At 32.6% G+C, this 12,217-nt stretch overlaps 1 protein-coding gene across 2 annotated transcripts; it reads left to right on the top strand.

Moving 5' to 3' along the window:
- The first annotated feature begins 8,170 nt into the window (after window positions 1-8,170).
- LOC121777374 (probable WRKY transcription factor 31) lies at window positions 8,171-10,715 on the top strand. Of its 2 annotated transcripts, XM_042174615.1 has the most exons (5): window positions 8,177-8,507; window positions 8,643-8,732; window positions 9,117-9,266; window positions 9,354-9,638; window positions 9,773-10,715. In XM_042174615.1, the coding sequence occupies exons 1-5, from the start codon at window positions 8,286-8,288 to the stop codon at window positions 10,463-10,465; spliced, it is 1,440 nt and encodes a 479-aa protein (XP_042030549.1). In that variant the 5' UTR covers window positions 8,177-8,285; the 3' UTR covers window positions 10,466-10,715. The 2 variants fall into 2 exon arrangements, with proteins under 2 accessions (XP_042030548.1, XP_042030549.1); XM_042174614.1 differs by having other exon boundaries at window positions 8,171-8,507; window positions 9,117-9,638.
- The last annotated feature ends 1,502 nt before the right edge of the window (window positions 10,716-12,217 follow it).

Here is a 12,217-nt window from a genome sequence, read left to right as displayed (position 1 = left end):
AGCACGATTTCCAAATAAATCCGATTAAAAAAGTATACATATTAATTAATATTGTTGATACATTTATCATCCTAGTTTGTTTAATTTATCCAGTTACAAAAAGTCATTTTTTTAAATATGAGAGGTTAGGTGCATGAAAGTAACTCCCTAGTCAATGGCTTCATCAATTTGAACTTCTCTTCACATGGACCACGGGAGTTGCTTTAACAAAGACTTTCTCTCTACCGATTTTATGTATTCATATAAAGAAATAAATAGATCCATCATCCATAGTTGTATTCTCATGAAAATCATTTTATTTTGTTAACTTTGATCCTATAAGATAGTATTCTCTCTGGTCAGTGACGGATCTAGGAAAATGAACATGTGTGGATACAGTGAATACTATTGATGTCGTGATTCGATTTCAGTGTCGTCCTCTCTGTTGCTTGCGCCAATGTATATTTACCTTTATTGTTAATTAATAGTCGTAGAGCTAAGTTTGGTGCAAATTCATCCCACATTGGAAAATAAAAGAAGTTGAAAATATTACACAATTATGATTAGTTTAAGACCTTTTAAAAGTGATCTGAAACAAAAACGTGTGCGCTTAGTTAAAATCGGACAATATCAAACTAAATGTACAATTATATTTCACTAATTGCATGGGGATCGTGTTTAAACTAGCCAATTAAATTGTTTTCATGAGACGCCCTAGGATACAATTAATTGAACGTGCCTCGATTAAATATACTTATATACAAAGACACAAAGTTCCCAATTATAAAATTTAAAATTTTAATATTTTACATGTTATTGTACATGCTACAATTCTTTCCCTTTGTTTAGCGTTGAAGTTTAATTTATCATAGAAACAAATTCATGCTACAATGTACTACTATATATAATAAATACAATTATATTGTAATTTATACATTGTATGTAATCACAATAAAACGCCAATAACGACTTATAGTCTCTACCAGCACATACATAACATACCATTCATCGTAATTAAATAGGTTGGAAATTGAAAACGAAAACGAAAATGATTGATTGAACCATTTTATATTTTTCTAAGTACTTCCAAATTGCATGGGCCAATAAAATGCTAAATTAATGATCATCTCAAAGAAAAGTTAAAATCAACGAAATTGATTTTAGGTCTTGTGGGGATTTGAAATAGGGAGAAATGATATAGAAGTTTGTGGAATTATTAGACAAGTTGTAGTGAACGTTATTTAAGCCTATATATTTTATTTTTTTAATAAAAATAAAATTGAATCGGGTTAGTCTTGTCGAACTTTTAGACCAACATAATGTTATGAGTGATTGGCCATCCACGTAATTTAATTAAAAAGCGCCACTTGAAATTAATTTCCCATTCATCCATGACTCCAAAAATAAATTCTCGATCATTCATAGCATAGTCATTAATTAATAGCACAGTAATTACGATTTAGATTATATCGCAATACAATATATCGTGTTTTCAAATAAAGATAATAAAGTATCTAATGATAATAAAATATTTTGGCAGTTTTTTAACTTTTTTGCTCGTTTATCTATGTTAGCTTCAAGTATTTAATTTCAATTAAATAAAAGGTAGAAATGATTATAAGAGAGTTATTACGTATAATTCCCGTTTTCCCCCTTGACACATGTCTTAGCGCCTCACACGTTTTAACATTAATCATTACTTGTACCTTAAAATGAAGGTCTTGCTTGAAAGTTTTAATCAAGTAAAACCTATCAATACATAAAAAATCGTTCTCTGAAATTTGTGTCAAATATTAAAGGGCTCCGTTGGTATCATTGAATTAATTTTCCAAAATTGAAATTTGAGCCCTCAATTTTAAATCTAAGGATTTGGCACTACAAAATATTTGGATTTAGAATTGATTTATAATTCCAATTCCACCATTTGAATTTCATATCAAAAGTGGATAATTGAAATTCTAAATATTTATAATATTGGATATCTTCAAATACTACACGCAAACACAAATACACAAAACACATGCGCGCTCACGCGCACGCACATGCACACACACACATGCTAAATACTCCATTCATCTACAAAAAAAAAGTCAAGTTTTATCATTTTGAGTCATCCATCAAAATTAGACTAATTCTAAAAATGAAAATTTTAAAATAATATTAACCATACACATCACTCTAAATGTGGACCTCACAATCAACTAACGTTACTTTCCCCACATTTTCACTCCATCTCTCTTACTTACTAATTATGCATTAAAACTAGTACCATTTACAACAGTGTCTATTTTTTTATGGATGGAACATGGAAGGAGTATATAATTTTATTCAAATTCATTATTACTGACAGTGAATTTAAAATTTAACTATAATTCAATTTCTTCTAATTTAATTCTATATAGAATTCTAATTCCCATTTAATTTTATCCAATTTAAATTACTTAATGGTAATGGTCCAATTCTAACCAAACCAACGCGGCAACGCTCAAATTTTCTACGTCATGGGTAATCCACATGGGCGTTTGGCTATGGTCAAACCAAAATCTCAGTCAACTCTCCTTTTTGTCTCAAACGAGAGATTTCTTTGTAATCCACTTGTTTCTTTATTTTGATTCGACATTAACGCCGTTTTGCTGAATTTGCCATTTGATTTGTTGTTACAGATCCCTATGTAGAAATTATAATAACCATTGTTATTGAATACTCCACCACAAATTTTCAAACAAAACTCCACATTTTCAATTCTTCATTCTTATTCATCCCAAATACTCCATATATTTATTTAAATTATACTCCTCCTTATTTGTAAATTAAAAATAACTCAAACGACTTAATATTTTCAATTCCTGGAAGGCTGAAATTACATAATTCAAACATAAAACATGAAATAATTTAAATATAAAAAGTTTTCAAATTTTAAATTTAATTGATAAAATATAGTAAAACATTACATTAACTCATTAACTATAGTTTATGTCTAAGTATGGCTTCATGTTGTTGCCTATTGGTCATTTGTTTAAAATTGATTTCTGAGTTATTTAAAAAATAAATAAAATGACTAACCCTTCTTCCAAATCCGCCCCCACCAATGGTCGCGCCACCCATCTCATCTGCAACAATAGCCGAGGGCATCACACCCCTCCCCAACCCCACCGAACGCTGCTACGCAGGCTCCGTTGCAGATGTTCTAAGAGGGAATAAACGGCAATTACTAGAATATACTTCACCGTCTCATAAAAATAGGCTTTTGGAACAACACGAGTTTTAATGCACAATTCGCAAAGTAAGAAAGAGATTTAAAAATAGTAATTAAAGGATTATTAGTGAAGAATGCTGCTCACCTCATTAGAGAATGAGAAAAAAAATACCAAAAATAGAAATGAACTATTTATGGGACAAATTAAAATAAAAAGAGGTTTTATTTTTTTGGGATAGGGAAAACATTTAATATGATACGATCACATGTACTAATTCTGTTTAGAAGTGATACGAATGTAACAATTCAAATTGCTATTCTTGCAATATTCTCTTTGAATACACTCATTTACTAATATGTACAGTATAATGAGAACTAGATTTCCTCCAAGTCCAATTAGTGAAAAAAGATGACCATTGATGAAACTTTTCCAATAATCAGATATCGTGTGACTAGTAGTATTATATTTTAGGGATTTTAATCATGTTTATAGCAGTAGACAGTAGTAATAGACAGCAAAACAATGTGTAAACAAGAATATGATGAGAACAAAAAAAAAAGAAAAAGGTAAGAATCGCTTTTGTAGGGAAAATGGGGGCATGATGGGGTCATCTTGTTGGTCAATCAAGGTGCCCTATCTTTTAAAATGGAACCGCCTTTTGTAACCTTTATTCTCTTTTCACTAATTAAATCGATATAGCAAATTAATTAGTTAAGATTAAGAATATATTCATGTTACGAAGGGCATCATTTCCATTCTAAAACGATGATGGTAGTTAGAATTTTATTTAATAGTCAAGAAATTTAACTAATTAATGAAGTTCGCATATCTTTAGTAATAAAAAAGGTGTTTACTTGGATGGTTTTTGAATTGATTCCGCCGACATTGGAAATAAACTTGTATGTGTGTTTTGAAAGTTGAATAATAATGGAAACGAATAAAAGTTAACAGCCGCCCCATAATTTTCTCCGAAAATAAAGCTCATCAATTTTCTCTTTTCCACTCGGAGATATAATACCAATATTTTAGAAATCGAACCGGCGAAACAAATGTTGTTTAATTAAGGGACGAGATGCTGGACCATCACGTCAACTATGTTGATAAATGTACATTAATTATTGGTGACAGATAAATTACAACATGAATTTTAATAACATTTCAAAGAATGTAACTCACATAATCATGTTAATTGAAAGTTTGAATGATTTCATTCAAAGAATGATTCATGGACTTACGTATATATGTATATTATGTAGAAGTAGATCCATTTACACAACAATGACTTCTAATCTAAAAAGTGTTTAAGAATCAACCATGATCATCAACCAACAATAAAAAATGTTATGTGAATATAACAGAGATCAGTCTGAAAGATTTCAATATGAGATCAATGTAGATCTAAGGCTCACTAAAAAACAAATAATAATACATTTTACAAAATTGCCTTAAAATATTTATGTGAATATTTATATTTTTTCAAATGTTTTAAGTAATTGGAGAAAAATCTTCGTTATGCAGTATTCTATAAATGAAATATTGCTTTAATTATAAACCACCAAAAGTCAAAATAAAGTGGGAACAAAGGTTTATCAAAACTTTTGAAACTCATTTTCAATAATATGTTTAATTAGACATGCACGAGCACGTGCACTCAAAAATAATTTGCATGGTGTAAGCTGTATTTAGCAGTGCTACTCGAGTTTTAGTTATGGACTAAATCATTTAACTACTAGCTAGGAGTACTAATTATTGTACAAGTCCCCCACAATTTATATGGTATGCAGATCTTGTAAAGTAGTATGATTTAATATCTATCTGAATCATGAAATTGTGGGTCTTTAACATATGTTTCGATCATACATCATAACGAAAGTTTTATAAATCACGCAATAGAAAGAAAAGGGAAAGGGCGGAGGCGGGAGAACTTCTCCATGGGATCGAAGGATGATTAATGAAACTTACGGATCGGCGGTAGGGTCGATGCCGAAAATCGTCCATGGCTAATATATGAGTAGCATTTAGAGGTTTGTTGGCTAACATATTTAACTAAGACCATTTATAAACTTCAACAGCTAATTATGAGATCTTTCAAGTGTTTATAAAATGAATTGAGTTAGGTTTCAACAGTTTCAACCTACTGATAATACTAGTCCTGCTATTCTACCATTTTTCAAAAATAAAATTAAATAAATCAAACCTTCATTTTCTTACTTGGTCACTAAATGTAATTTAATTTAGTTGAATGATTCGGTCATACAATAAATTAAACTACCTAGTTCTATGTGGCATCGTTAGGGAAAAAGTTCAAACTAATGGCTTATGGAATTTGAATATAAACAAATCTCAGTTTCTTTTAATTTGAATTTATAAACAAATCTTAGTTGAAGAAGATAGATTAACTAATTTAAAGTTATTAAATAATACTAATAATCCAAGCCAAGTCATACTTAAGTTTCCATAGTAAACACTAAAGATTATATAGACTTCTTTGTCATTTTTTTTGTAATTATCTTTTATTAGTATTAATAGAAAATATCCTAGAAAAACTTAGGTATGCACATGTTTGGTCGTAACGAGACGGCGTTGGCTAGTGTCTATCAATATTAAATAAATTAAATGTGGAAATAAAATTAAGCAGAATGGGACGCCGATGCATTCAATAAAATTTGAATTTCGTTAGAAGTTGAAGATTTAAAAATAAATTAGATGGAAGTTAATTTAAACAATTTGTGACAACGATGTAAGTTATTTATTATGATAATAAAAATAGGGACAAGTCTAAGTTCACCCTCATAACCCAACTGCTCAAGTCATTGACCAATATACCAATTAATATAAATAGTTATTTAATGTTTACATTGCACTTTGTAACAAAACAGATCTACGTTATTAAACGTGATATACAATTAATGTTAAATGTTATAAAGGGATGGTTAGTGCTTGCACGATTGCAGAAAGGGTGAAGAAATTCATGAAGACCATGGAAATATTTATAAAATCGAATATTCAATTATTTCAGTAATTAATAATTAAGTTTATTTGCTAGGGGGTCTAATTTAAGTGTTGAGTGATAGTTTCTCCTATATAGCTTATATAGGCTGTACTAGGTGAGTTTGGCCAAATTCTTAGATAGCAAAAATAAAAAAAGATCTTAAATGTCATATCTCTTTAAATCAATTAAACATTTCCTAACTTTTTCTCTTCTTTTTTTTTCTAAAATTAACTCAAAAGAACTTTTAAAAACTACTACTATTTGAATGCCTGATCTCTTCGAATGAGAAATCAAGTTGTTTTATTTACAAATTTCTTCATATAATTGTGTTGATTAAAAAAACAAAAAAGATCTGAATTTGGTAAATCAACACATGAGTTGAATAAATTAATGTAATAAATATTAAATATATAGGTTTAATTTGAGGTCTAAGTAAAGGAGGTGGACCAGTGGCTACATTACTAATTGCCCGCAAACTACCTACGCTTTGCACACTACCTATCACTAAAGATTTAATAAACTATCAATTTTCAACACACGCAATTTATTTATTTATTTATTATTTATCTTAAAGTTGTGATGGTTTTCCAACTATATAGTATTAAATAATGTCATAGATAATATGTATTGAAACTCGGGATATGTATGTGTATCTCATTGACGCAAGAAATTAGACTTTTAAGTTGAAGTGTGTGGAAGTTGCTACGATGTCTTTCGAATTTATCTATAATGAGAATTATTTTACGAAATTAGACATTTTTGTGTTGAAGTGTGTGGAAGTTGTTACGACATTTGAATTTATCTAAAGGGAGAATTATAAAATAAAAAATAAATAAATCCGCCTTTCCTGAATTGATCGTGTGGTGCACTAGAGTTAAGCGTGTGAATTTGTTTAGATTCAATAGCCCAAAACTATAACATTTAATTAGGTCATTTCCGTATCAATCACAACCTCAGTTTTCATGATCTTGATACACTGAAAAATAACCCGATTCCTAATTTTAAATTCATTTGTTTGTTTGTTTTGTTTTGTTTGTTGATTTTTTTTGTCTAAGAATTGAAAAAAGGAAAAATAGTTTAACTTTTCTTAAAATATTTTTTTATAATATCAAGATTAGTACACATTGTAACGATCATATTATTAATATTATTATATCTATTGTATTATTATTATTATTATTATTATTAATCAATAACATATCAAGAAAATATTTATATATTTTGTTTTAAGTTATAAATAATGCTTAATAATAACTATTATTATTAAAAATTCACCATACAAATTTAATCTAATTTTATAGTTATGAAACACTTTATGTTGTACACTATTTTCTCCATTAAAATTCAATTATAAATTCTTATTAGTTAATCAAATTTAATCAATTAATATTCTAATTAGCACAATTTAAGTGATTAATATTCTTTGTTGAAACGTTTGATACATTTTGGCAAAATTTTACCTTTGTATTCTCTTCGTCTATTTTATTTCTTAAGATAATTCACTAAATACCATTTTCATAATTTACTAAGAAAAGGTAAATATCCCAATTAATTTAGTAAGTAGAGTATAGATTTAGAATCTTAACAGCTTTTTATAGTAGTAATATTTAGAAATACAAAATACCAAAAGAAACACATACCGTAATAAAGAGCAAAGTGAGCTAGATAGAGGTAGTACTCGTGAGTCACCGGCGATGGATGAGTTGGTCAAATTGGTTGACTTTTCTCTCTCATTTCATTATCATCACGTGTAAAGTGCCGCATCGGTCGGGCCGGTGTATTCTTATTACTACCATTTTAGTCTTCTCCACATTTCGATTATTTAGTTCACTTTAATAGGAATGAGTCAAACTTAGTCTTGACGAAATTTGGACGAAACCTCTCGCCAAGTCTTCCCCCGTGGGCCCCGCTGACGCACCACCTTACGTTTACCCTTTCCCACTCTCACTTCACATTTGATTCAATTCAAAAATTTCCTAGTCCAACGTAATAACACCTTCATATTTTCAACTTTCCCAGCTGCCCCCAATCCTTTTATATAGACTCGTGCATCGCACTCATTTGAAAGACTTCTCTAATTTCCTCACACTTCTCTCATACATTTCGATTTTATATTTATGGACACAGGATGTGGCCTCACCCTCGATAATTCCGAGTTTTTTGCGAACAAGCCCGTTTTCGATCGTCATAGAAGCGGTTTCGTTATGTTTCCCAGCCGAAGACAGGAGTCGCCCGAGCACCGGGAAGTGGACTTCTTCGCTGAGAAAACGAAGAAGCCGCTTGTCAAGAACGAAGACTCGAACCCTCAACCGTCGGCCGCCAGGGATTTCGATGTTAACGTAAGTACTCTTAGATAACTCCAAGATAAAGGAGTTATACGAGCTAAAATATGGTTTTTATCTTTTTTTTTTTAATATTAATTATCTCGTCTTCTCTACCAAACAGCCCCTAATCTGTTTGAATCGTTCGTGTAGATTGGTTTGCAACTTGTGACTGCTAATGCCCGAAGCGACCAGTCCACGGTGGACGATGGTGAGGGTGAAGATAAGCGAGCCAAGAGTGAGGTAATTCGATCTATATGACTTGATTTTGTTAGTATCCTCAGGTGGACGCAGAAATAAATAACGATAAGGGCTATGATTTTTAAACTTTGTTTTAAAGTATATTCTTGGGTGTTTTAGTTTATTTATAAGGGCTTTTATATACTAATTTTCCTTAAAATTTAGATAAATTTTAAATATTTACAAAAGAAAAAAAAATAAAAAACCATTTTGTTAAGGGCTTTAGCCCCACCCTAAGTGTATATATGGGATTGCCCCTGACAATCCTTGATTGCACATTAGTTTGATACTGTCTCAAACTAATTAAAATGGGATATATTGCTTCCAACTTCACTGAATTGGTTTTGACAAGAGAGTTTCCTTTTTTTTGGTATGTGTTTTTTTCAGCTAGCACAGCTTCAAGCTGAATTGGAGAGGATGAATGTGGAGAATCAGAGGTTGAGAGGGATGCTTAGTCAGGTCAGCAGCAACCACGCATCGTTGAAGATGCATCTCATGACAATGATGCAACAAAAGGCTAGCACCCAAGAACAAGAGGTGATCAGCATCATTATTCATCAAATTACTTGTTATAAATTGATGATGGCAGCCATGCTAATTATAGTATCTGTGCTTCTCTCTCAGATCACCGAAGAGAGAAAGGCGAATGGCGGCGGCGCAAGACAGTTCCTAGAGCTAGTTCCCGAGCAATCGAATTCCGTGTCGGAAGAGAGAACGGTGTCGGGATCGCCTCAGAATAATTTGGACGCGACGAGGAGTAAGAGAACTGGCCGGGAGGAGAGCCCGGAAACCGAAAGCTGGGCCTTGGGAGCGAAAAGATTGAATCCGACCAACGCCAACCAACAATCCATCGAGGCCACCATGAGGAAGGCCCGTGTCTCAGTCCGAGCTCGTTCAGAAGCTCCCATGGTATAATATTCACTTTTCCTTTTTAATTTGTCTCGATTGAAATGTTCCATTTCATATTTAGTAAAAAGTTCCAATCTCTAAATATTTTGCTTAATACTTAAAATAATTTTTCTTAAAATCTCATGCCATTTCAGATATCTGATGGATGTCAGTGGAGGAAATACGGTCAGAAAATGGCGAAAGGGAATCCGTGCCCACGTGCCTACTACCGTTGCACGATGGCAGTCGGGTGTCCGGTCCGCAAACAAGTCCAAAGGTGCGCCGAGGATAGAACAATTTTAATCACAACGTACGAGGGAACGCACAACCACCCGTTGCCACCGGCCGCCATGGCCATGGCGTCCACGACTTCCGCGGCCGCCAGCATGCTCCTCTCCGGCTCGATGCCGAGCGCCGACGGCCTAATGAACCCCAACTTTCTCGCCCGAACCATCCTCCCTTGCTCATCAAACATGGCCACAATCTCCGCATCAGCCCCTTTCCCCACCGTCACTCTCGACCTCACCCAATCGCCCAACGCTCTACAATACCAACGCCAGCCGCCGCACTTCCAAGTCCCGTTTCCCGTCTCCGCGCCTCCGGTTTTCGGACAACCCCTATACAATCAGTCCAAGTTTTCCGGACTCCACATGCCCAAATCCGTCAACGAAGCTCCTCAGCTGCCGGCGCCGGCTCAGCCGTCCTTCACCGACACGCTCAGCGCGGCAACGGCGGCGATCACGGCCGATCCCAACTTCACGGCCGCCCTCGCGGCGGCGATCTCCTCCATCATGGCGAATAACGGAAACCACACTCCCAACAGCAACAACGACAACAACAACAGCTAACCCTAACGTAAATACATAATTAGCAAGTTTTTTCGACGAGGTGTTAGTTTATCGAAGTGTTCGAGTTCTTAATTTGTTATTACTCTGTCATAATTTCGTCCGAGTTCGTGTCAGATAGTTTTTGCCTTTTGGTTTCGGGTATAGAATTCTGGGTGTAGATACACGATGGAATTAACATGTCCATATTAGTTTTGTCTTTGTAATGTTTAGGACACAAATATACATTCTTTTCCCTGTTGTTTCGTTTTTATCTCCAAATATCGTATGGATTTCGAATTGTAATTGACCTAATAATTCAATATATGGGACAAATTGTCATATAATATGTTCAACCAATCATAATTATAGAAAACATGATTGGTTGAATGAATACACACCACGCGGTAATATGTGCGACCCGAAATTATATTAAAGAACAAAACATTCAAATGTTTGTTTTGGATTACTTGTGGATTGTGTTTGTGATGACTTGTTTGCATCGAATGGAATAGAGTCAAAATTCCCGGCCACATATCTTTGACACGTAAACGATGTCATTGAAAAAAAAATATTGGGTAGACTTCAAAACAACAAGACATTTTATTGAGAATTTTCAAGGTAGCTTCCTGTGATTTAATTTTTCCAATCCAATAATGTCAGAGAGAATCTCGTGCTTTGGATTAAAATTTATTTTAATCTATGTTGGCGGGATCATTCCTGCCTCTGTTGACACTTCGCTCCGAAGCTAGCGGCTAACCTTATTGTTAAGGTATAAAATAATCGTTTACTTGAAATGAATTATGATAAACTAATTAATTCGATACCATACATGTGATTAGGTAATTAAATACATGGCGATTTGATAGCTGGTGAAAGATGTACTAAGAGGCAATAATTAAGTCGAGGAGTTCGGCGGATCGGTGGAAAGGTTGTGTCAATTAGAAGCGTTGGGTGCGTTCTATTAATAATCAGGGTTAGTTTTAAAAAATCACAAAATCTGGTCAAATTCGAGTCTATCTCGCTACTAATACATAAATTAGAAATAATATAAAGTTTGGATTTATTTTTTAAAATTTTGTATAATATGGAAGTTGAAAAATCAATGTGGCGTCATCAACAATTAATTAAACAATATTTTCTTAGTCTTTATAAGATAAACGATATTGTTTTGTTGAAAAATATGAACAATACATTATATATAAATGACTAAAATTGTTAAAATAAAAGTTTGATTGAAATTTAATTTTATCCTAATAATTACTTTCTCCGTTTTATAAAAATAGAGATATTTTTTCCATTTGGGTATGCTCTAAAAAAATACTCCCTTTGTCCTCGCTAAGAGACATTTTGTTTTCGCACTTGTTTTCGTGCTAGACAGAGTAAAGTAAGAGAGAGAATAATGTAGAAGAAACTCTCATCTATCATTATTTTTTACTTTCTCTCTATTTTAACTATTTATTATCATTTACCAAAACACGTGCGAAAAAGAAACATGACATCTTAGTTGGGACGGAGGAAGTAGTTCATTTCTATTTTTAGTAATTTTTTCATGTCTAATAAGATGAACCTCATTTTTCACTTATATACTCCATTAATTTTTTATTTTTATCTCTTTTACTTTACCCGTTATGTATTCAGACCCAGACCCGGACCAATGTAGTCTGAAATGTCTTTACTTTTACGAGGGGAGGAGGTATAAGAAGAAAATGAAAATTTCAAAAAGAGGAAAAGAAAAAGAGTTGCATCGTGTTGAAAAAGTGGAGGTAGAGGTGG

This window comes from Salvia splendens, chromosome 18 (assembly GCF_004379255.2).
Source record: "Salvia splendens isolate huo1 chromosome 18, SspV2, whole genome shotgun sequence".
NCBI lineage: Eukaryota > Viridiplantae > Streptophyta > Magnoliopsida > Lamiales > Lamiaceae > Salvia > Salvia splendens.
The sequence above is the reverse complement of the archived record's forward strand: the minus strand, read 5'-3'. Positions and strand labels throughout refer to the sequence as shown.

Coding starts and splice junctions, on each gene's coding strand:
- LOC121777374 (XM_042174614.1), top strand. CDS start 8,286: ATGGACACAGGATGTGGCCTCACCCTCGATAATTCCGAGTTTTTTGCG. Junction 8,508..8,642: donor CCAGGGATTTCGATGTTAAC/GTAAGTACTCTT, acceptor TCGTTCGTGTAG/ATTGGTTTGCAACTTGTGAC. Junction 9,639..9,772: donor CTCGTTCAGAAGCTCCCATG/GTATAATATTCA, acceptor ATGCCATTTCAG/ATATCTGATGGATGTCAGTG.